Source organism: Pteropus medius, unplaced genomic scaffold (assembly GCF_902729225.1).
Source record: "Pteropus medius unplaced genomic scaffold, Ma_sr-lr_union100, whole genome shotgun sequence".
In the NCBI taxonomy this organism is placed as follows: Eukaryota; Metazoa; Chordata; class Mammalia; order Chiroptera; family Pteropodidae; genus Pteropus; species Pteropus medius.
Window position 1 is genome coordinate 6,429,870 of NW_024344241.1, and position 25,365 is coordinate 6,455,234.

Sequence of the window (25,365 nt, forward strand, 5' to 3'; positions counted from 1 at the left end):
CCGACCCAACCCCCCGTTCTACAGATGTGGAGAAATTGAGGCCTGGAGTGTTAAGTGACTTCCCCCAGGTCACAAATCTGGTATATAAACCCAGGACTCCTGATATATTCCCTCCATAATTTTTCTATAGTGGAAGAATTATGGAACTTAGGTATGTATCATTTTAAAAAAGAATAGAGACACAAAATTCTGAGTTTATGTGACAGAAAAATTAGTGGGATGGCCATGTAAACTACGAAAGAATTCCTTGTTTTACAAAGAGATTTGCAAGAAGAGTTCATTTGCCTTAGGAAAACTTTGAGGTTTAACCATCCTAAGAGCCAACTTTTATTTGATTTCATGATGCTCATCCCTTCTTCCTAAATTACTAAATTTAATTCAAATCATGAACTTGACTTCTTTTTAAAGAGCCAGTTCCTATCAATTTGCTATCTCCTGAGCTGAACCTATTTACCTTAATTTTTTATATACCAAACACAACTAAAGTTAAAAAAAAAAATCCAAGTGAAACTTACCTACTGGAACCAACTCTATAGTTTTGTAAGAGCTTTGAACCAGAAACTTAAGATATTCCCTAAACTGGTATTTAATTCAATTCTAGACTTCAGTTTAATTTTTTTATTTGGAGAATCTTTTGGAATTTCATATCACTGTGATACTTGATAGAACCCCAAGTGTCAACAGCTAGAATCTTTAAAAATTACCCTTTGCACAGTCTAAGACTTTTTTCGTATGCATATTCAGGGAAACTAACTCTACAAAGCCTTTCATGATTCTTCTCCCTGCATCCGCACTGTGTCCTTCACTCTGCATTTGGTAGGTAAACCTATTTGATAGATGCTCTTACCCTGTAAGGCATTTATTAACCTACATGTTTTTCTCTACTGGCAGGCTGAGCATGCTTAGTACACATTTATTTCATGAATGATGTAATGTTGCATCACAATATGAAGTTGTCTACAAGTGTATCACCCTAAAACTAAATACTTCAGAGAAACAAATGACTTGAAGATAAAATTAATAGAGCATTAGCAGTTAATCTTGTTTCCTGTCTATATTTTTTTACGAATAAATGTTCTCATGTAATTTAAAGAGGATAAGCTTGCTTTTAACGTAGAGAATTGCCAAGCCGGCATTTTATCAGAGCAGGTGTTAAATGAATGAGCAAGAAAGCAGCCTAGATAGTATATTAGTCTGTGTCAGATTTTCCAGTTGGGTGAAAGGAAGACTTGATTTTAGTCTTAAATGTCAAGGAAAAAAATATCAACTTTATAATATTATGAAAGTATCACATTATTGAGTTTTAATTACTGATTCTACTGAGTTATAGGTTACAGAGACTAAGAGATGTAAAACAGATCCATGAATATAAATCAGATGGGCTTGAGACTTAGCCAAATAATAGAAAAAGCAGGAGTACAAAGATGGGAAAGTGCATCAGAAGCAACATATTACTATCAAATTCTACAGTATCATGGTCTGAAAGGCATGTGACGAATTGGGGTGGGGGGTGCTAAAGAGGAGGAGAGGTGGGTTCTTGTTTGAATTGCACACTGACATCCAGCCTTGAGGAACAGTCATCTTGTGGTATCAATTAGGAAACATGGAAAATTTTTCTGTCTTGATAGACTAACATTTATGTGATACCATTGGGAAAATGGTTCCATGTAAATAGATTTTCCATATCACTCTTTAAGAATCAACAATTTATTGTAGCTATTTATTTTGTGGGTATCTTTCTAAAAAACTTTTTCTGCTTTTTAAGCAAAACTATAAACATAGTGTGATGTGGAGAAAATTACAGTGCTCTAGAGGTCTAAAGTCCAAGTTCCAGATCTGAGCCTGCCATTGGTGTCCCCCCACCCCGCCACCCCCACCACCTGGGAAGCATTGTAGGGGCTCAGGTCATCTGCTGTGTACTGTGGGGCTGGGCTAAGTGCAAATCAGAGGTCACCACTCACCTCCTGCCCCGAAATTTAGTTTTTTAACTTTGCCTTTTCTTGGTGAGTGATTCAAGGGTTTTCATTATGGCATCAGGCATGTCTTTGTTAAAGTAGCGTAAACCTTCAGAAGGGTCCATGGTATGTCAAGTCTTATACCTACCTGAGGGAGGTTGCAACACGTGTACTTTCCTGTGTTTAGCGCTGTCCTGCTATCTTCCCCGAGTCAGCATTCCCCTTCCGCTCTGAATATCTCTCTCATCCCTGTTTGTTGGCTTTGGGCTTCCTAACCTAGAACTCAGGTGTCTGAGGGAGACCCTAAAGGTTCTTTTCTGAAGAAAGACTGTTTTCAGTGGCTGGGCTCTGTAACCTCCATGTTATTCAGTCAAAGGCTTTTTTCACTTAATTTCTGGTTCTTGGCTTTTTGTAGAATAATTGAGGCCACAGGAGAAGGGATCTTTATGTTCCAAGTACATGCTGGAAAATCACGTTGCTCCTGTCATTCTAGGTTAGATCACCCTTGGATTAGTGTCCTCAGCTCACAAGTCGGAAGTGAGCGTGGGTTATATCTGAGTCGAAGCCACTGTGCGCAACATGTAGGGTGACAGTCTCTGGACCAGAAGGTGGGCAAATGTGTGGCAGCCCAAAAGGAAGGAAATTTTTGAGAGTGAAACGCATTTTTCACTGCAAGCGAGGACAGTGAAATAGCAGAGGAAGCACTGAGATGCGTGGGTGTGTGAGTGGAAGGATCCACACCCATCAGGCAAGGGGTTAGCTCCCGGTGGGGAGTAGGGCAGTGCAAGGGCACCGGGACTGGGGCAAGAGGTCAAGGAGGGCTTTTGTCTTCTCTGGAATATTTTAATTTTTAGCGAGAGGATAGTTTTATCTGTGATTTGCTTAATTAAAAATTAATTTCATAGCAAAAAACTTTGACTCGTTTTCTCAGCATAACTCTCTGATAATGGTAACCCCACCGCTGATGGTTGCTGGAACCAGGGAGGGCGCCCCGACACAGCCCAGCACCAAGAGCACCGTTGGCAGACGCCATATGCTTTGTCCACGTGCCACCCACAGTTGCCCGTCAGAAATACTGGTGTGCTGAACTCTCACCATGATCTCTGGCTACGTGGCTCAGATAGTCAATATTTTTGCAGTGAAATGTCTGTGCTGCCTGAAGAGTGATACCTGAAGGCTTAAGACACTCAACATCCATGCGGTCCTGTTCTACCTCCAGTGAGTTCAGGCCAGTTCAGGTTTCATTGCCAAGTAAGTTAAACAGAAAGGCTTTTGGATTCTGGAATTCTGAATAAGGGATTGTGGACTTTCTAACCGTCCTGAACCTATTTTGGAGAAGGCCTCAGCAGGGAAGAGATAAGACTTCTGCCAGCAGTGCTCTTCGTTTACCCTTATGCTGCCCCTCGCTTCCTGCAGGGCTTTAGGACTGAGCAGGACCAGTAGAGTCTTAGTTTTGCCCACATCCTATCCACAGAAGCCCTGGGGCTCACTGGACCACCAGCTTAGAGTAATTACAACCTGAGAATCTCTTGATTCAGACTGTCTGCATTCAAATCTAGCTCTGCCACATAGCTATTAGCTATGTAATCTGGGCAATGTATTTAGACTTTCTTTGCCTCAGTTTTCTCATCTGTAAAAGAGGCATAATAATAGTATACTAACATAATGAGCTTGAAAAAATTAAATGCTTCCAGATTTTGAAACTTCCTGTTTTTCCATACATTCCATGGACCGCTTCCTTTTCCTGTAGCCACAGCTGCTTCTAGCAGACACTGCAAAGCCATCTCCCAGGGGTTCCTATGCCTGGTTACCTTTTATGGTTGCAGAAGTCATCCTCAAGGTCACTTTCTCACCATCCACACGTTAGTGTGTACCAGGCAGACATGGCCTCCAGCTGCCTACCATGCTCTCTTATTTTTGTTGGGAATGATTTCTCTTGAGATTCAGTTCTGTTCTTCCCAGAGCCTGAGCCATTGGCTGGCTTTTTAATTTGTATGATGTTATTACATTACGAACTTGTCAAGAGAGATTTTATTAAATTCCCATAATGTGGCCACACTGCACATTATCCAAACTAGTACAGCCATCTCTGGGCTTTCTCATAGGCTGACAGTCCAATGAGTTCTTTATGACTTTGCAGAAAATTTAAATATGTGGGGGCACCGTAAAACGTTAGTGTTCCTTCCACACATGTGCCCTTTGAGCTTGTGGCATTCTGGAACACCTACAAAAGCATCACTAGAACAGTAATCTTTGTGCCATCTAGGCATGTGGGGTTTATTTCTTTGTTCACTGAGGTAAAGGATGTGGGCTCCTGAGTCAGACTGCCTGGGTTCATCTCTGCCATTTAACAGCTCTGGAATCTGGACAATATCCTTGAACTTTCTGTGCCTAAGTTTTCCCATCTATGAAATGTAGATAATATTACTACCACATAACAAGCTTGAAAAAACCAAACACATGGGAAATGTATAGAAGAGTGCCTGGTGATTGTAAATCCAGTCGTGGGGAAGGTGGTGTGCAATGCTACCTGCCACTGGAGATGAGGATGCATGGCTAATGGGAGTTTGCCCATTATTGTTCCCAAATCTCCTGGGAGAGCCCTGCTTCTTTACTTTGGTTCATTCTAGTTGGATGGCTCCTGCTTGTTAGACTCCATAACGTGCAGGATCCTCTGCTGCCTGGGTCCTGCCTCTCTCTCCTCTCCTTATCTCTTCTCATCTCATATCTAGCCTTCTGGTTTTACCAGCTTGCAGCTCCCCAAACATGTTTCATGGCCCTCTGCCTCCTCTCTGGGTCCTGTCCCTACACATACTGCATGGCATGCTGTATCTGACCAAAATCTGCTCATCTTGGAAGACAGCCCAAGCATATGCCACCTCTACAGAGCATTCCCTGGCCACCCCTATATCACCCTTCCTAGAACCACACACTCTCTTCTTTGCCCCCCCTCCTTTATATCCCATACTGTGCAGGCTTCTATCCAAATCACTTGGAGAGAGAGAGGTAAGGAAGAGATTACTTTGTTTATCTATTTATTTACAGAGATCTTCTATAGAACTCTTGAGTTCCTTGAGGTCAGGGATGTATATACTTGGGATATATTTGCAATAACAATGATCAATACATATTAGAAAAAACATAATTTGTTGACCAAATGAATATTTGAGCTCCAAGAGAGGTTACACTCACTTCTTAAATCCTAAGATCACACCATGCATTTGTAATGGTACCGTCCTTGAAACCTTTTCTATTAGCTTTGCAATTCTCAGAGATTCTCTAGGAAGAAACTTGCTCATTACCATTTCTCATAAGGACATGCACTTATTTTTATCAATTTTTAGTTAGCCAAACTCTCTTGTCTTTAAGCACAATTAGAGGGTGACAAAAACAAGTGATAGAAGCTGACAGGCCACTTGGGAGCAAGGCAGTGCCCTGAGGCCTGCAAGCCCGTGTACCACTGGACTGCTCAGGAGGCCTTCCTTCCCTGTGGGCCTCTCTGGTCTCTTTCTGTAGTCTCAAAACCCAGGAAAAGGAGACCCTTGTGAAGAGCAAGGGCTCTGTAGGTCTTGATAAGAGATGAGCAGCTGTCTTCGCTGGGATTTAAAGCCTAGACTGATTTCAATAACAAAAATGTCTGCCTTTTATACATAATGCAGGGCTTTTCCTTGACAGCAAAATGACATGAAGTACACGTGGTTTTGTATTTTTGTATTTTCCTAACACTGTTAATTCCCATTCAGAGCTCAGAACTGTTTATAGGGAGCACCTCACCACCCAGTTGTCATGGATGATGTTTCCTTTCTAGTTTACTTGCCCTGTGCCTGCAGCCCTGGATACCTGGGCTCCTGACAGGCCCCCACCACCCTCACCCTACCCCACTAGAAGTGGAGCTGGGGCTCCTCCTGCTGCTGCTACCTGTCCTCTGGGCCTTGTTCTTCACCTGCATCACATTCATTCATGGTCTTGATTTTCAAAATCCATTTCCTGCTGTGGAGTTAGTTCCATAAACATTTGATATGTTGTTTTAAAAGGATTCAAAACTTTCACATGTTATACACTATCTTTTATACTTCAGAGACCATCTGCAGAACAACTTGGGCTATAACATATTAACTGGTTTTCTGAGAAGACTTTTAAAAAAGATTCTCCTAAAGTGGCTAAGTATATTTGAACTACTCATAAACATGTCTTGGTGAAGAAGGCAGCAGTTCTGGTTGGCGCTGGTAATGTGACCTCACACTCCACCCTCACTGGATGGCACACCATGGTCCAAGTGGCTCCCTGGTCCCGCCCACAGGCCACAGCCAGGTAGAGCCAGCAAGACTCTGCGCAGCCTCTGTGCCCAATAGTTATATGCAGTGGAAGGTGGCCCGCCGTGTTGTGGGATGTCATATGGGGTATCTTGAAATCAGGGGTCCTTCACGGCTGGCCTGAATCTGTCTAGCAGCCTCCCCAGTGTTGCTCATAAGTATCCCTGATCGACACCTCAGTTCCTGCCATTACTCACCATGGGGCCTGCCGCTCAGAACAGCCAGTGCAGGGAGGGCTCTGCCCAAATCAGGACCTAAAATCTACAATCAGAGCAGAGTAACCCACTTCTCAGTGCTCAACAACTTGATCAGGCAGATTAAAGTAGAGAAAGTACAACACAAAGAATTGATTTGATTTAATAGTTGTGTACGGATCCTACGTGAACAAATGAAAGATAAACAAAGATTGATCACATCCTGTGTCACGAAAGCCAGTCCCAAGGGGTACCAAAGAGGCCACTAATGCAGACTGTTTTCTGATAAAGATTTAATAAAATTAAGATGAAACAAGAACACAACCTTATCACTACTCCTATCTCAAACCTGTATGTTTAGAAATGTTTTGTAACATTTATATATTTTATATATTTATATTTGTGTATATCATAGGTAAGGAAAAATCCTGATAGAAGTCACAAAATATTTAGAATCAAATCAAAGCAAGACTACATTATCAAAACTTGTGAAATGTAGCTAAAATGATACTTAGATGAAAATTTCAAGCCCAAAAGGTATACATTAGAAAGCAAGAATTAAAGTTAATGATCCATGTGTCCGTGTCAAGAAATTAGAAAATGACACTGAACCCAAATAGATCAGAAAGATGAAAATGATGTAGATGAGTGATGTATAGGCTGGCATTTGTGTTAGGTTATTTCATTATAAAGAAAATTCTGATGGCAAGACATTAATATCTATATAATTTCAGTGTCTATTATAATATACTCTGTTTTTCTTTGCCTGAATTATGTTATTCAGAATTAATTTGTAAAAACTAGAGACCAGTAAAACAAACATTAATTTTGATTATTAAAATATAAAAATTAGTGCCTGTAATATGAAACTTATGTTTTAGTGCCTTTCCAGTTGGGCTCCCCGGTGAAAAGACATGAGACTTTCTAAGCTTGTCTTAATAATGCTTGAGTGACGCCTCCTCTGGGCAGGCACACAGCCTCCTGCACCTCCATGCAGCTGCACAGGAGGGTGGACTAGAGAGAAGTCCCCCCAGGTACCTAGCATGGATTAACATGCAAATCAGACTATCCCAAATATAACACCAAATTCAGTGAGAACCTGCCCGGCTATTCTGCAAAATGCAGTCACAAGCAAGTAGAAACTTGATTTTTGTTCAAATAAGTAAGAGAGAGACAGCAGTTATTAGATATCATCAGTGATGTGACTTTGAAATAAAAATTCACCACTGATAACTTTTTCCAGCCTCTGGATTACTTTAGAGACTCTCCTGAGCTTGCAGAGCAGGTGTTGGGTGGTTACAGTGATAACTTCTGATCAGTATCAATCATGACTCTATAATACTATGTCACTGAAATAAAATACAGTGATGACTGAAGCCCTGGGCTGACAAAGGATAAGACTGTCATTTGATTTCCAATTTTTGCTTCTCCCAATCAGGAGTGACACCTGTTTTGTAATGAAGTTCTAAGGGAACAGTGTTGTCTGGCTGCTTGCGCACAAGGCAGAGTTGAGGAGTTAACGGCAGAAACCTTATGCCTCACAAAGTCTAAAATATGGACCACTTGAACTTTTACAGAAAAAGTGAACAGATCCCTGCTCCAAGCTGATGCATTGTTCTTTGACTGACTTGTGACTATTGTCATAAACGCAAATTTATAAAATGCATGGATAATAAAACATTAGGTTTTTTTTTTTTCTATTGGCACTCCTCACGGATTTTATCTTAAAAGCAAACAAACAAGGAAGGAATCTGTTGCTACTAAAACTTGAAAACTGCTGTGTTATGGTATCATCTCAGGGAGACGTGACTTGCAGTTAGCAGCAAGATGAAACTAATTCTGTAGGTAAGACCTGTGAAAGTCAGTCAGTCTTCAGATCTTCAAGAACTGAAAATAACTGTCAGGTTGCTGGTATCGGGGGCATTTTTTTAAACTTAAAATAATCCTATTAGTATTTGTTTTTTGTGACAAAATATAACAAAAGCAGCCCTTCAATGAATTGCTTAGACATGCTTATTTTTAAAAGTGTACATACGCTGATTTCTTGACACAGTTGGTAGGACGTTGTTCCTGTCTGCCACGTATTAAGTATCACAATTTTTATACTTTCTAAAAGAAAATTAGCAACATTCCAGTGCCCACAGCCTTATTGCCCCTGACTGGGTTAATGAGAGTCCTGAGCGTTTTATTGGCCCTCCACAGCTCGATGCTTCCTGCAAAGTTCACAGGCCCAGGACATAATCTGCACTTCTTAATGCCCTTCAGTATCAGAAAACATTCATGGATTTCCTTTTTATCTTTGAAGGGTATTCCCTGAGTCCCTCCGGTGGCTGATGGCTACCCAGCAGTTTGAGTCTGCAAAGAAGCTAATCCTGCACTTCACACAGAAGAACTGCATGAACCCCCAGAGTGACATCAAAGGCGTGATGCCCGGTGAGTATAACCCTGTAGCCCTGCCAGCCTTGGGAGAGGCATCACCTGTCCTGAACCACAGAACAGTTCCCTGATGCTGGGATTGGTCTTGTTTTACCAAGCAGCTGCCCTAGATAGCTGTTTAACTTCCTGTGATGGTTGGTCTACAGCTAGACTAGGAACATGGGCGAATTGAAATTCTCTCCACCTTCTAGTTATTGGATCTTTCCTGATCAAGTCTAACACACTGTGGGGCTCCACATAGCCCATCCAAACCCAGAAGTGAGGCATGAGCCTAACATGCACCTGATTGTCAAGAGAATATTTAGAAGGGGTAGAAAAGCCTGTGTCTGGCACACAGCCCTGCCTTCCTGCCTGCCTGCCTGCCAGGTTTAAATGCCGGCAGTCCTGGCTGAAGGGTGCCTCTGGCCTTCACTACCTCTCTTTTCCTAAGTATGACCTTCAGAGAGCCGCTATTGTCTATATCTGTCATGACCTCTTTGTGGGACAACTGAAGAAGTGGAAAAGAAGTATTCTAGTATATGGGTTCAGATCCATAGAATTCATGTGTGTCAGGAGCATCATCGCAAGCTAGGTCAGGGCTTGCAGGCTACAGATGCATATCACCAGGAGGTTGTTAAAACCCAGACTCCTGGGCCCTCCCTGGCACCCAAAGATTCTGAGCCAGTAAATTTGGAATAAGCCCTAAGAATTTGCACTTTTAATAAGCACTGGAAGAAATTCTGACACATGAGGTGTACATACCTCCTTCTGAAAGCCCCTGGTAGACCAGTCCCAAGCTCTAACCCACTGCCCCAACCTGAAGACCTGGTATTGATGGTACTGCTGTTACAAATTTCCCAGGAAAATCATCTGCAGGCCCTTGTCCCAGAGAGATATGCGCATTCTCCCCCATCCCTCCATTACCCCCATGATCTGAAATTTTATCTCACAGATATTTACTAAACTGCTGCCATGTGCCAGGCACTTTTCTAAAACAGAGAAGAAAACAGGCAAAGCCCTACTTTTATGGAGTTTACAGGCAAGTGGGGAAAGGCAGACAGTGAACAATTAAATGTATAATAGTCAGAAGGGATGAATTCTGTAAGAAAACTCCACAGAGCAGAGGGATAGAGGGTAGTAGTGTCCACAATCAGAGGGTTAGGGAGCCTGGCTCCAAGGTGACAGGTGAGAAGTCACCTGAACAAAGAAGGAGCATGTGCCCTGCAGGTCTCCATTCTTGATGGAGAAGGAACACCTGAGAAATCTCACTCAGGGAAGTCAGAGCACGCCGGCCGGTAGCAGGGTGTCTGGACTCACCTATTCCATGGTTCCTAGACAAGCTGTTCTTTAGACTCCTGATTTGAGAGATCTGGAGCTCAGTATCAGTAGAAGTTACCTAGATGCTGCTCAGCCAGGACAACATCCCTGCCTTGGCCTGTGTTCATGACCTGGGAGGAGGGGACAGTAAGGGTAGGCCACCTGCACACGGCGGGGCAGGCTTGGTCAGCCAGGCACAGCAGCACAGGTAGAAGAGTTCAGGGAGCCCAGAGCCCTTGCTTTACTGGAATAAAGGACATGAGTCAGGTTTGCTTAACGTGAAGAGCAATGAGTGCTGGTGCTTTGCAAAGGGGATCTGTAGTCTCTAAGTTTAGTGACAGTGACCATAAATAGGACATTTACAAAGTGCTTGTACAGCAGTCACTTTTCTAAATGACTTACAGATGTTAACTTATATCTAATATTTAATCTTAAGTACTTGGCATATATTATATTTCTTGACAACTTGAGTCCCATGAGGGAGGTACTATAATTATCTCTACTTGCAGATAAGGAAACTGTGGCACAGAGAGTTTAAGTATCTTGCCAGAGGTCACACATCTAGTAAGTAGCTGAGCTGGGACCTGAACCCAGGAAGTCCAGCGGAAACAGCTGATAGATGAGGGTGACAGAGATACTAATGTGATTGTATGGAGAAGAAGAATATTGAATTAACCTTTCTTTTTGGGGGCCATGTTTGCTGATTTTGGAATGTCCAGCTGTCCCCCGCAAACTTCTCCAGGCTCCATTCATTAGGAGATTAATGCTCTTAAGTCTTTCAGTATAATTTGTTTCCGGCATTTCACTAATTAAATCACATGTTCCACTTATTTCAGGTTAAAATATTGTCTGGGAAAAGCTTGTTTTCTCAATCCAAATTATACTGATTCGTTTCCTTTCCATTTTGGGAAAGTGATATTAAATCTTTTTCCCCCTTTCTTTGTTTTTGAGTTTTGCTGATGTTTATTTCTATACCGGTGCCCCAGAAGGAGGCTGGGAGAGAGGGGGCTGGCACATATGACTTTACCCCCACTCAGGAGGGTAATCACAGCATCCACGCCTGGGGGCACTCACTTCACATCTGCCTCTGGATCCTGCTCACTGCCAACACACTAATGACAGCACCATGGCAAAAGCCAGCTGAGTGCTTAGGGGAAGGCAAGTCTCTGTTTCATCTAAATTGGCCACTTCCAACTTTCTTAGGCTGGACTCACTTTTCTGCTTGGAATCTTCTTTCTTTCGCCTCAGCTAATCCATCTGCCACTGTCTTAGTCTCTTACTCTGCTTCTTACCTGCCTTGACTCCATCCTCGCTGCCACCTTTCCCCTCACATCACCACTTGCTCAAAAAAATTTTTGGTAGCCTTCCAGGGCCCGTAGGCTAGATCTCCAAGTCCTTCAAGCCACTCTGAGACCCTGTCTCACCTCTTTCTGCCTCTCACAGATGCTCTGGCTTTTGTTGGGCTCTCAGAATGCACCAGGCACCTCCTCTCTGCAGGGCCTTTCCACTTGAGTCCCCTATCCTCAGCCCCACTCTTGTTTGGCCAGCTCTTCAGGAACCAGGTTAGCCTGACTCGCCAGGCCTAAGCCAGCCCGCCAGTGGTACACCATCACAGCTGCAGGCACTTTGCCCTGTTGCCGGCATCCAGCTGTAAGGAATGGTTTGTGTGGCTCCTTAGAACCTGTTGCCCTGTGTCTACAGAGCTGGGTTCCACTGTTTCTCTTGCACTAGCGGAAGACCTGAGTCCTAGCGGGCGTTCCATGTATAGCTGTTGAACAAATGAATTGTGGTCTCCCGTGGTCAGGAAGAGTTAGGGCAATTTCTCATGGGACTCAGCCAGAGTTGCTGGTTATGCTGCCTCTGGATAGATGAGTGTTTTGGGTTTGCCTATAGGTATATGAGTGCGGTAGGAGGTGTGGGGGTAGGTTCCTGCCCCCGTCAGTACATCCTAACTTTAGATTCAGGCTAGAAGAAAACTAAAATTTTCCATGCTCTTTTGTCTTTTAAAGACATCTTGGTCTATCATTGAATATGGCAGATTTTCTCAGTGGAGTTTGCAACCAAATTATTGTAGATATTTGGATGTGCTCCTGAGTATCATTCTTATAGTGTCATCCTATAACCATTAGTGTCACATGATGTGTCCAAGTACTGACCACTCTCCTTGTATCATAATTCCCAATAGTTTGAACATTTCCTGTAGGAGTAGAGTCCTGCTGGTTTCAAATGTGGCCATGTAGACTGCAACCCGCTGCACAGAGAAATCTCGGAATAAGAGCCACACTCAACTGTGCTCCTATTGATAGTAACACTAGCAGACAGTCACTGGGCAGTGACCCCAGAAGGTGTGGGGTGAAACACTGCACATGTGATTGATCCTCATCAGAGCCTGAGGAGGATGATAATCAGATCATCTTTGCTTTACATGTGAGGAAATGGGGCCCAGAGAGGCTAAGTGTTAGGAAGCTCTGCTTCCCCACTTCCCACATTCCCTCACGTGAAAGGAGCCAGCCTTGAGGAGTGAAAGTGAACTCGCTCCCCTCTTTTTCTCCTTGGGAGTGAGCCACATGCAGGGAGTGGAGTCTGGTGTCCTCGCCCATCAGGCCCTCTCTGGCAAGCACCCAGGAGAAGCCATCCTACCCCACCCACGCCAGGATGGGCAGGTGAATCTGTAAGATGCAAGTGTCCCAACCTCAGGCCCTTCCCAGTGATTAAGCATGGATTCTGCCCTCACCTGCCTCAGTCTTTGTCTTATTGATCTGTTCGGAACCTGAGGTGAGAAGAGGGTCCATGTATCAGGCCACCTCAGGTCCCCAGCATTAGGTAAGTTGTCCAGTCACATCACTAGCAAGTGATGCAACTAAGGTCGCCCCCAGTGCCCCATGTCTAACTACTGTGGCATGCAACTTGTTCTCCTACCTGGGTGGGAGGCTTCACCGGCTGGAGCCATGTGCACTAAGAGGGAGTTACAGAGGCTTGCAGTGCTGGGTCCCTTGTGGGAGATTTGGTTATTTTTAGAATGGGCTGACTGAGGTGATGTTACGGTAAAATCCCTCAAGGTGCTGTCCTCTGCTGCTTGCTTCTGAAGCAAACTTATTCGATTGGCCAAGTGCCACTGCTGCTCTTCCTTTGACTGGCCAAGTGCCACTGCTGCTCTTCCTTCTGATCTCTTTCCTTTTTAACTCCTCCTCTTCCCCCGCTTCTTTTTGATCTTTTCTCGTTTTCATTTCTATAACTGATGTTTTTCCAGTTTCTCCAGGAATGCATTTGCAGTGTACGCAAGCAAAGCCATTCTATCTCACAACCCCATTTAAGGGACTGCGAGTGCCCCCTAGGTATGCATTTTCCCTGCATCTCCGAGGCTGGCCTTGAGTGGTCTGCCACTGTCTTCTCCCACTGCTGTTTCAGGAAGCATAATTAGGCCCCTCCCCTGGATCTCTAAACCACGGAGAGATCATGACATTTCCAGTCTGTCTGCAGGGACACCTTCCCTTCTGCAGTCACTATTGAGAAGCTGGGACAGTCTGGGTCAACTGGGGCACTGAGGGCCGTGCAGAGCCCCCTTTATTTGGTATTCATAACAGTACTCCAAGATGGGGGCATTGTTCCCCTTAACAGATAAGAAACTGAGGCACAGAGCAACTAACTTGCCAAAGGACCTCAACAAAAAGGTTAAAAGCTGGGTCTCTGCCGGGGCTCAGACCCCTTGCTGTGCCCCAGGTTGGGAAAAGAGACCCCACCCAGCCATACCAGTGCCCTGCGGTCATACAACACAGTGATCAGCTAAAATGCAAAGGTGCAGGGGCAGAAAAGGGCTGCAGGATGAGGTAGGAGGTGCCTGGCTTGTCAATGGTAAATAGGCTCTGTTTATTTTCTGTTTTGAAATTTTTCCGATGGCTCTAAATCAAGAGGGTTGAAGAGTTAGGGAGAGGAAATGCTTTCACAGTTGTTTCCTTGGTGGTCAACTCTCAATGCCCCCTTTTACTCCTATTATTTTCATGTGTAAGGACTTTGGAAAGTCCCTGAGATATCTATCTGATAACCAGAGAGATGGAAAGGCCTTTTCCATCACCTATCCAGTTACCATAGGAGGTCTCAAGTCATCTAGTGTTTCCTATAACTCAGAGCTGGTGGATTTTTGCCCAGAAGAACAGACCTAGTGCTGAACAAGTTTTATGTTGTTTATAGGCTGGTGATGTGTGTAACAGAGAGAAAATATCAGTATCTCCAGACGGGTTAATTTAATTCCGTTTAGAATAATGTAGTTACCTCTGTAGGCTGCAGTCAATTCTTTAGACTTGGGCTCTAGAATTTAGTGCTGTGAAGAAAAAAAACTAACTCATCATGATTACAGTTGCTACAACTTCTTTATCAACATCTATTTTATATACATTAATGTGTTAGAGTTAAGTTTGGGCCACATTACCAAAAAACAACCTTTAAACTTATGTAAATATGCTAATGGAAATTTAGATTTTCTTCTTGTAAGATTTCCATAGTGAGCAAGTGTAGCTATTATAGTTGATTCCTGATGAGTTTTACAAAAGCAAAGCGCTCGTATCATTGGATCCAGCATTTCCTGTTAACAATAATATCTCCGTGTGCTTTAAAAGTTTTTTAGGTATTTAATGATGGGGAAAGAAAGTCTGTAAATCAAATTAGACTGTTGTTACAGGGGAGAACATGAAGGTCAGGAAGACCTCAGGAGAGGGTCTGTGGACAGCCCTCTGGCTTGTGCACAGACCTCAATCTTTGCACCTTAATATGGAAAGGAAGAAAGTTCTGGAAACTCAAGTGGCATAGTATCCCTCAGATATAGGAAAGGTTTTTCCTTCTCCCTTCTATGTCCCAGCTGGTGACACTGATCTAAAAAAAAAAATTTTGTTTTTAATTTAAAAAACTCCTAAACCCTTATGGTTAAGCAACATCTTTTCCTTCAAACTGTAACTAATGAGGTTTGTGACCCTCCTGCCACTGGATGGCAGAAAGGAGGTAGAAGAGGAAAGAAGTAAGGCAAGGGCAGGTGGTGTCACTTCAGAGACACAGCCCTCTGAGGGAGCTGCTGCTCCCGGGCCCCTCCTGAGACAGTCATATTTCCTCCCAGCAATAAAGCTTCCCCAGTTACTGGGGCCTTTCCACTTCCACTGCTGTTTTTCACTTTTAGCAAACTTATTTTGGAATAATTCTAGGTTTATAGAATAGTTGCAAAGGTAGTGCAGAATTTCTGAATACCCCTGACAAGTCTCCCCTCGCTGACATCTGATTTAACTATGGTATAGTTGTCACAACTGAAAACTGACATTGGCACGCTACTGCTAACCAGACTCTTCCCTTTATCTGGATGCCACTATTCTTTCCATGAATGACTTCTCCCTGCTCCAGGATACCATCCAGGATGGCATTTAGTCATCCCATCTCCCCAGTCCTCTCTGATCAGTTCCTCAGTCTTTCCTTGTTTTCATGGTCTTGACGGTCTTGAGGAGCACTGGCCACCCACCCGATAGGTTCAATCTCCTTTTTTTTTTTTTAGCTCCAGGGTAAGGAATTATTCTCCAAGGATAAGCCTGGCTAGGAGAACAGGGAGGGGCCTGGGAGGCTAAACATGTGGGTTTTCTGCTCAGTCTCATATGGAGACCTTGGAGGGGCAGGCATTGTCTTGTATGAACTTCCTTGTTAAATTGCTAAGTCAACACCAGGACTTTAGCAAACTCATTAACCCTGTTAAGGTGGCAATGGAGCACCATCAGAGTTTGTTCAGAATGGCTTTTGGAGCTAGTTCGAGCCTCACAAGAAACTCTCATAACTTTGGAGTTGGTCACAACACTTTGAGCCAAAACATTGTCTATCTTGTCTGGCTCTCAAAGACTTTTGACCATTAACTAAAACATACACATATACAGATGTGTATATATATACATATATAAGCACACGTGTTCCTCCATTTATTTATCTCTCTTTTGAAGATATGTGCACTCAAGGGACAGTTACAGAAAAAGTAGCTACAGCTATCGTACGTTCTGCCCACAGAGTTAAGGAGCATATCGGCGTGTGCTTTGTGTGCTTTTCCCGGCCTCTGAGCAGTGGGTGACTGAGATAGATCAGACTCTATAAGGAAACAGACCACTTTTCTGATGTGCATGGAGCCTAATTAGTGCTCAGGAACCTAGAACATCATCATTTAGTTCTGTACTCAGCCAGAGTGGAATGATCATTTGTGTGCCTTGCCTGGTTCCCAGGAAAGGCTTTGCAGTGGGGAGGCACTGTATACTGACAGTGTGCCATGGCTCCCTTCAGACCCGTGGAGAAATTTGAACTGCAAAGTTAGAGTCTGTGCGAGCCCATTTTCTGTCCTGAAAGCCAGGTCCTTTCCCTGGCTTAAGGGAAAAGAGAAAGTTCTCTCGTCATGATGCCCGAATTAAGGAAATGGGGCTGCCTTTGAGGCTGCCTATCCAGGGTCTTGCTGAGAGGTGACGGGTTCTCTTTCTCTGCAGAGCTGGAGAAGGAGCTTTCCCGGAGGCCCAAGAAGGTCTGTATTGTGAAAGTGGTGGGAACGCGGAACCTGTGGAAGAACATCGTGGTCTTGTGTGTGAACTCGTGAGTCACCAGAGGGACACATCTGTGGCTGAGGTCAGGGAGGGGCCGGAAAGGACAGCTGCCAGAGGAGAGGCCACAGAGCCCTCCTCTTCCCCAGCGGGACTTTGAATCATGGCTGTGCTGGGCCCTCTGGCCTGCCTAGTGCTCCACTCTTTGCTAAGGGGCCCTGGGTAAGCCTGATAGGCCTGTCAGGGCTTCCTAACTGGTGGTCTGAAGGTTACAAGTACTGAAAGATATGGACCCCACTCCCAACCTCAGGGCAGCTAGGGCCCCAGCCAGCTACCCCCAGCCCAGCAGGCCAGGCATCTTACTGTGCATGCTGCACAGGCGGGGAGCCCTGAGCTAGTCCCATAGACATGCATCCTTAGGACTGTCAGAGAGCAGGTTCACATCCATGGAACTCCGTCTCACTCTTTGCCTTGCAGTGATTGTACTTCCTTCAGAGGCACAGTGAGGAAGAGACTCCATGATGGAATTTCCAGATACTGGCACAGGAGAGGGGATTTGAGACCATTGGGGCCCTGGCTGTCTCCTCAGCCCAGGCTGCTCAGTGGCCTTGCTCCCACTTGGAGCCAGCGTCTGCAGCCCAGCCCTGGTCAGAGGCCCATACCCCAAGGCAACCACAGGTTGTAGTGGGCCAGCCTAAAAACCCAGTGTGAACCCCAGTTGTGCACCAAGAGGCATGTGTCCACATCCAGCCCTACTGCCATGGTTTCGGACCCTGTATCCCCCAGTCACTCACGCAGTGTCCTGACGGCCCCTGTCCCAGGTTCAGTACCTAGGTCTTTCCTATTGAATCACACAATAGGAATCCCTGAATCCCTGTCCTTTCCTGATCACACAAGGTAGGCCCTCATTCAGGGTCAGAGGTCATCTGGGGGGTTAACTCTCCTACAGGGCTAGAGGTCATCTAGGCAAGGGGAGTAAGTTACTCATTTGGGGTTAGAGGTCATAGGGGATTGAGGTTTACACTCATGAAAGGTCTCAGGACTGCTGACAAGTAAAGAAAGAAGCCTAGGGTCGAGTCTGGTCCCACCATTCCTCACAGCTGTTTCTACCAAAGCAGCACCATTTAATCAGTTCTCGATATTGGAGTTCCAGATTAAATTTTGGGGAAGATACAAAAGGTTCTACTAACAAAGTGACAGGAGAGCTCAGCTTTAACTTAACACCTTTGTCCTACAGGTGAAGAAACCAAAGCCCAGGCAAGGGAATGACCAGCCACGTCCACACAGTTGGTCAGGGCCTGAGATTTCAGGCCTTAGCCTCCTGGCCCAGAGTTGGCTACAGGCACAGCTGCCACACAACTGTACCATCTTGGGCAGACACTGGCTAGGCCAATGGGACTGTTAAGAATGGAGTGACTTTTCCAAGTTTTATTTTGGAAAAAACACAAAATGTAACAAAGACGAGATGACAAGTTTCCATTTTAGTGACTCCTGTTGGGGCAGGGGGATCCATTTTGTCATCTTAAAATTTTTTTGTGGTTAGAGGATTTCCTTTTTACCAGAAGAAAAAGAGGGAAGATTTCCCCGAGACCTCAGTAGGCCAGGAAGAGACAGTCATCGGGGATCCCAGGAGACTAACTGACTCTCATCAATTGCTAGATTATGAAAGGATAGCACATGGGAGCTGGGTCCTCTGCTGAATATATCCCAAGTAAAAATGCATTTTTTTGGCAAAGGGAAGCTTCCTGCCGTGGGGGATGGCAGTCTGTTGAGTTGACCTCAACACATTCTCAAGGTTAGATGAAAATACACAAGGGTGGTTGAGAGAGAAGGGAAGTTTTAGCTCTAGATGGACTCTGAGCCCTGACATAACGAATGGGTTCACACACGGCCACGTCCCAAAAGGCCCTTCTGAGCCCTGGAGAGAGCCCACATGGTATGCGTCGTCATGGCTCAGCCTCCCTGAGTGTGCACGGACACGTATTTATTCCTCTTTCCCAATGTAGACATCTGTCTGTAACAATTAGGACACACGTTTTCCAGCAGGTTTCTGTGATCCTGTCGGGCAGTAGTGAGGCTCAACCAGGGGCAGTGGAGGAAAACGGCAGTAAATTGAGAATTGAAACCAAGTCTCCACTGTTTGGCCAGACTTCCTACTGGCTTCTTCAGGGTGCCTTTGTCAAGTAGCAACAGGAAAGGGCTGAGTAAGTAGTTCTCGACTTGGATGGATCCCCAAGTTTCCAGAACCCTGAGTGCCAAGGAAGAGGTGGAGACACAGATAGGTAGTGTGTCTTGGAAGATGTCACTTGCCAGCTGAGTAACTTTATGCAAGCCATTTAACCTCCCTAAGCCTGTCTGCCCATCTGTGAAGTGGGTCTGACAATAGCTCTTATGGTATCAATGTGGGATTAAATGAGTTGACACATGGTGTGTCTCCCACAGGTTGACAGGGTACGGAATCCACCACTGCTTCGCGAGGAGCATGATGGGCCACGAGGTTAAGGTGCCACCCCTCGAGAACTTCTACGCTGACTATTACACCATGGCCAGCATCGCCCTGGCATCCTGCCTGGCCATGTGTGTGGTGGTCAGGTTCCTGGGGCGCAGGGGAGGGCTGCTGTTCTTCATGATCCTCACTGCCCTGGCCTCGCTCCTGCAGCTCGGGCTCCTCAACCGTGAGTGTGGGGGAAGGTCTGTAGGGGGGCCTGGTGGAGGGGGCCGGCATACAACAAAGGGTATTGGAAAGGGCTGGGTGAGACTTGAGACCAGTTTTCAGTTAGCTGTTATTCCAAAATCAACAGCTTGAAGAGAGCAGTGTGGGGAAGGAGAGCTGTAATTGGAATGTGCACAGTGACTGCCTTTCCTCCCCGTCCCCCACCCCAACCCTGGAGCTCCAACTCAGAGCCTTCCTGGCTGCAGTGACTCTGGGCATGCAAGGCCCTCAGGGTCCTGGTGGATGTGGCTTCACTAATGGCCGTACTATCTCTTTGTGATACATCACATGACAGAGAAGAACAGAGGATTTGTTTCTTTCCTGTGATATTAAAGGGGAAATAAATAAATTTTGACGCTCTTGCATTGGGACACTGCTTTATCTTAAACGTTCCCAAGCTCATCAGCTTGTCTTTGGGGCAAAGGATTTCTCAATAAATGTTTAAAATAATTTAAAGAAAAGCTAAGGAATCCATGTAGCCCCTCCAGCTATAATAGGCAAGATCAGGACAGTTCCTCGTGCACAAACACCCACCTCCGTGCATGGAAAAAGCAGCAGGCATTTCCCTGACCTGCCCACAGCGAGACATGAGTGAGCAGGGCAGCTGAGCCCTCTTCTCACCCAGGTACGGTCCTCCTGGGACAGGCTCGGACACTGCGGGGACACAGATGCCACTTATCAGTCCCTCCTGCACAAGGAGAGCTAACCTAAGCTTTGGGGATTGGGCTTGGTGACCGTCCAGTTGCACCTAGATCAGAGGCACTGAAAAAACAAAAAGCCTTCTAGTATTTCAGGTTTGCATGATGTGTCTGAGGTACAAGTCAGCATCCTGAACAGAAGTAAGAGAAAGAAAAGACTCATAACTTTCTCAGCCTTATTGTACAAACTGGATTATAGAGTGACTGGTTTCAGCCCCAGGAGCCATGTTTCTAACTTGGGCAAGTTCTTGTGTATTCTGCATCTTGCTGGGAGACTGGTCTTCGTTTCGGCTGTGACTGACAAGGAAACGGATAAAGTGGTGACTTTCCCCGATACATGGTGACTCTCTCCTGACCATCCCCAGTGGGGCCTCTCTGAGCTCACACAGTTCGAGTGGACGTGCAGCGGGGCAGCAGCCCCTGGGACTGTCACAGTGCTCTTTGTCCCTGAGCAGGAATGCCATGGGAACTTTATGCAAAGGACAAGTAGATGTGAGGATCAGAGCTCAAGAGCACAAGAAATGCCACCTGGCAGGTCTGCCCCCGCAGCACTTAATGCTCCCTTGAGCACAAATGAGCGGTGAATAATTTTATACACAATGAAATTAACCCTTTGGCTTGAGGTCGGGAGGTGTGCTAGACTCTGTTCTGAAGGGGTCAGTTTTCTCCCCAGGATCTGAGACCAGTGGGAGATAGCCTGCCTTTCAGAACAAAATGCTCTTTGAGTCAATTGCTAATGCCAGTGCCCAGGAGTGCCCCCATAAGTCTTTTCCGTCTCTCTCGCACTCTGGTCCCAAACCTGGAAGGAATTCTCTGAAAAGCAATCACACGGAAACACACAGTAGTCTCTTCATACCTAACATGCTTGCTTTGTCCCTTTTTTCCCCACTTTCTTCGTCTTCTTCCGTATGGATGCCGTCATCTCTGTGGTCCAGTGATTGGAAAATACAGCCAGCATCCAGACTCAGGTGAGCCCCAGATGCTCATGCCGTGCATGTCGTCTTCTTTGTATTGCATCCAAACGGGCATTTTCATAAACACTCACGGACCTGTGGTTTCCCTCTCCTCTCTTTCTCTTCCTCCCCCTTACTCTCCAAGAGTTGCAGCTGAAGTTGGCCGTAGGTTGGACACTATAAGCATACATTTGTGTTCTTTACCCCCTCTTGCCTCTAGAAAGAGCGGCTCGTTCCCCCGTTTGCACTCAGCTTTTATGCATGCCCTCACCTCTTCCCCTGGCACCGGCAGTCAGCATGGGCCCTTGGCTGCTGCCCACAGTGAGCAGTTTGTCTATGGACAGTGCCTGAACGGGATCAGAAAGCCCAGGAGTGTTGGAGGCCTAACTGACCGTGCTGCCAGGGAAAGCTGCTGTCCCCTCTTGCGAATCACACAAGCTCGCTGCTCTCCGCCGTGGGGACAGCAGAGTCACTGCTGTGCACTTCAGTGCTGCTGGTCATATATGCCTGGCCTGATCCTAGCCTATGCCACCAAGGCCCTCCATAGTGAGAGCCCTGAGGTCCTGGTGCAGCCTTGCAGGGACCTTAACTGTGCTCCAAATGTATGACCCCCCCACCCTCAACCGCATGCTGTTGCTCCACGCTAGACACCACCGTGGCGTGAGGTCAGACTCTTGTGCCATTTGCAAGATGCTCGGGTTGGTAGAGCCCTTTACCTCCAGGCCCGTAAATTCTCCTATTTGGGTTATTTGAGTTTTTGTTCCCTTAATTCAAGCCTAAGATACCGTGTCCTATGTATTGGACTGGGAAAACCTGAGGCCCAAATGGCCAGGGCTCTCTGGAGTGCTGAGGCCTTCCTCTGAAGCCAACATGGAAGGCTGGGGCAGGAGACCACCAGCCACTTTTCTTGCCTGGCTGGCTCTTGGCCTACGGAGTTCTGGGAGAGTCAGCATGTGCTCCAGCATTCTAGACCCACAAAGGACTCACAGGAACCCAGGCAAATTCTTCTGCCAAGAGGGTCTGGCCTCCTAGGCCTGGAGGTGCTCCTCCATCTCCAGAGGGAACTGAGCACCCTAGTCTGCACCTCACGCTGGAGAGTGGGGAAGAGGTGAGACCCTTTGCAGGTCCCAGGCCTCCCTCCTCCCCTCTCCCCCTGCTCTCTCTGCCCTGGCCTTACCAGCTTCCTTTTCCCTTCCCTCTGCCCACCCTTCACCATCCCCTTCTCATTCTCCTTCAGGTATGAGTGACAGTGTCAAGGACAAATTCTCCATCACGTTTTCCATCGTGGGCATGTTTGCCTCCCATGCAGTAGGAAGCCTCAGTGTGTTCTTCTGTGCAGAGATCACGCCCACGGTAATAAGGTGCGTAATGGGAGACACCCCACAGGATGTGTTCTTAGGATCCAGGAAGGGCTGCCTGTTTAGCAAGGCTCCCGGGGAATTAACCAACATCAGCGTTGTCCTGCCCTGGCCTCTGGACAGGGATGATGCATGCACTGAGCATGTGAGCTTTAAGACAGGGTGCTCCACCCTGACCCCGAGGCAACTGAGAGTCAGGTGAGAACTTGACTCTGCATTCTATCCAGGCAGGAGTCAGAGGAATGGAGCACAGGGAACTTTCTGGCGTACAGGAAACATGGCAATGACTGGAAAAAGAGAGAAGTCAGTAGATAACTTGTACCCATACTTCAACTGAAATCAAATGCTGTCAACTCTTCTAAGAGACTTCAAAATAAAGTGAAGTAGGAAGGGCCTTATTTTTTTTTTTTTTTACTGGCTTGAGAAGTTGATGTCACTAGTCCAAAGAAAAGCCTCACAGAAAGAAAGCCCAGCAAGTTATATCTCTGATTTCTTTAACAAATATTTATCGTGAACCCACTATGTGCCGGGAAGTAGGCCAACAGTAAGCAAGACAACACAGACAGAGCCTTGGCGGAGTCTGTGATTATTTCATACTTTACTGAGAGGTGGTGTTAACTTGTGCTTAGCTCCTTTCATTTTAGTTCATGAAATGAGGTTTGATCCTTTCTGGTGCTGTCCATGAGTAGAGGTACAGGGCGGGTGGATAGGGGAAGAGCTACAGACTGTTTTATCTTACACTTAACTGCAAAGTCATGTTTCCTGGTAATTACAGTGTGTGGATTACGGAATAGTTCACCTTGTTTTACTTTGGTCTTTGTATGGGAATATCATTAGCATTTCTAACACATGCTTTTTTAAAATATAAATTGTGAAGATGGACAATTATTCAGCTGCAAGATAAAACCCAGAAGTCAGCATGACGACACCCTTTCTACCCTTGCCTTCCCACATGGGAAAACAAGTAGAGGGCCAATACAGTTCAGGGTAGGATTTGTGCAGATTAATTATTTTAGCCCCGAGGGTGCTGGGAAGGACTGGGAGAAGGCCGGCAGGTTCATGGACTCTTCCTTCCCACACTTCTCAGTAGTCTGCTGACAATAGAATTTTCACATGACCTCATTTTGATTCATTCTCCGGGATTTTTACAACTCGTGCCAAACCTGAAGGTGACTCGGTACTGATGGAATAAAGCGCCAAGGAATTGTATATTTAAGAAAAAAACAATTAAGTGCCAAGTGCCCAGCCTGAAGTTTATTTCATGCTGGAAGCTGCAAAATGCCTTAGGCAGACAGCAGGTCCCTCTGTCTTTTCTTTACCTAAACTTCCTTCGTTTACAAGAGACTACAGCAAAGAGGATTCTTTCAATAGAGCAGAAGGCAAGGTTAGATCTCTGGCTTTCCGTAGGCCACTGGCAGCCTTTGTGTGATTGTGCATCTTTCTCTGGGGGTGGCCACCCCTTCACTGTGGTAGTTAGTGGGTAGACCTCATTGTTCATTGTGAGGTTTAACTTACAGAGCTAAACTGAAGGAAATGCATATCCTTTTCCTCTTTGATGCAAGCTGGAAAGATGATTTGGGAATAGAAATTCAACAAATATGTTCTCAATTCAGCTTGCCAAGATGAAGAACTAGAAAAAATATTGGCCCCTTGGAGATGTTTTTGTATTTGCAGAGGATGAAAGGAAATTCAGTCCAAAGGGGAGTCTCCCGGCCAGGATGGAAGAATTTCTGATGTTACTGATGAACCACTCTTCGCGCCCTTTCTTTCAGAAGGCCCCTCTTCTTACCTACACACTCAGGGACAGTTCCCACAGAGACCCGAGGACGGCAGTGGCTTTCTTATCCTTGCCCCACTTAACGCAGATAAATCCGGGATAAGCTAAGATGGTAGGCTTGGGGTCCGTGAGCTTCATTTTTCTTAATACAAAACGAGCCTTTTTCTACAATTTCGTTTTAAAAACACACCTTCTAAATAAGAACAGTAGCACAGGTTAAGCTGCCAGGTTTGACTACCTGCAAATAGGAGGATAAAAACCTTTCTGCACAAAAACTCGTAGAACTCTATTGTCCAAGAATGACAGCGACTCACCAGAATTCATACTGGTTTCGTAAGATTCCATCCAGACTTTCCATTGCAGAGAAGCACTTCTCTTCCACACAGGCCTATCCAGGTGTCATTCAGTGTCATTCATTTATCATCAGCCAAGCAACAGGTTCTTCTGAAATTCCCTTCTCAGGCTTCAGGAGCTGGGTGACTGCAGGCGGATTGGGAAGGACGCTGTGTCTGCCACACCCTCTCCCCTTTGGCTTGGACAGAAGCGGCAGGGGTCCTGGTTGATCCAGAAGCAGTTGGTGGCTTTTTTGTGGCAAATCATCATGACTATCCAGTGTCCAGCCATAAGCTGCAGGTGGGAGCCCCTCAGGCCTTCACTGTCTTCTTGTCCTCTCACAAAGGGGTTGGGTAAGAGGAGGCAGGCTCTGGTGACAACAACAAGCCCACTTCATTTCCCCACAGCTCCTCACAGGTTCCCTCAGCACTCTGGGCCTTGGCTGTTAACCCCCTACTCTCCGTCTGTGTCTGTGCGCATCCTCTCCCTCCTGGTGTTGTCTCTTGCTCCGCTCCCCCTCAGGCTGTCCCGCCCCTCTCTTCTAGAAACTTTTCTTGGAACTTGCCTTCTTGAGACCTTCCTTCTCAATAACTCCTCCCTGTTCCCACCTTAGGACTAGAAACTGCACCCCGATATCCTCTGTTCTAAAGTTGCCTCAAGAAAGGCACCAAGGACAAAGATGGCCTATGTGTAATGTGACATCTGGAGTCTATTTAATACACACACACACACACACACACACACACACACACACAACAAATGCTCAGTGAGTGACAAGAAGCCAAGGAGGTGAGATG

General features: G+C 45.8%; 1 protein-coding gene across 4 annotated transcripts in view; it reads left to right on the forward strand.

Moving 5' to 3' along the window:
- Positions 1-25,365, forward strand: part of SLC22A23 (solute carrier family 22 member 23) — a 174,471-nt gene that overhangs the window by 136,534 nt on the left and 12,572 nt on the right. The window contains exons 5-10 of one of the 4 annotated variants that reach the window (XM_039869435.1): positions 8,768-8,895; positions 16,686-16,788; positions 19,179-19,411; positions 21,083-21,115; positions 22,338-22,461; positions 24,698-24,868. In XM_039869435.1, coding sequence (XP_039725369.1) covers positions 8,768-8,895; positions 16,686-16,788; positions 19,179-19,411; positions 21,083-21,115; positions 22,338-22,461; positions 24,698-24,868 — 792 coding nt within the window. Of the gene's footprint in view, positions 1-8,767; positions 8,896-16,685; positions 16,789-19,178; positions 19,412-21,082; positions 21,116-22,337; positions 22,462-24,697; positions 24,869-25,365 lie in introns of those variants that run through there. The other 3 variants (XM_039869436.1, XR_005654215.1, XM_039869441.1) reach the window with 3 other exon arrangements.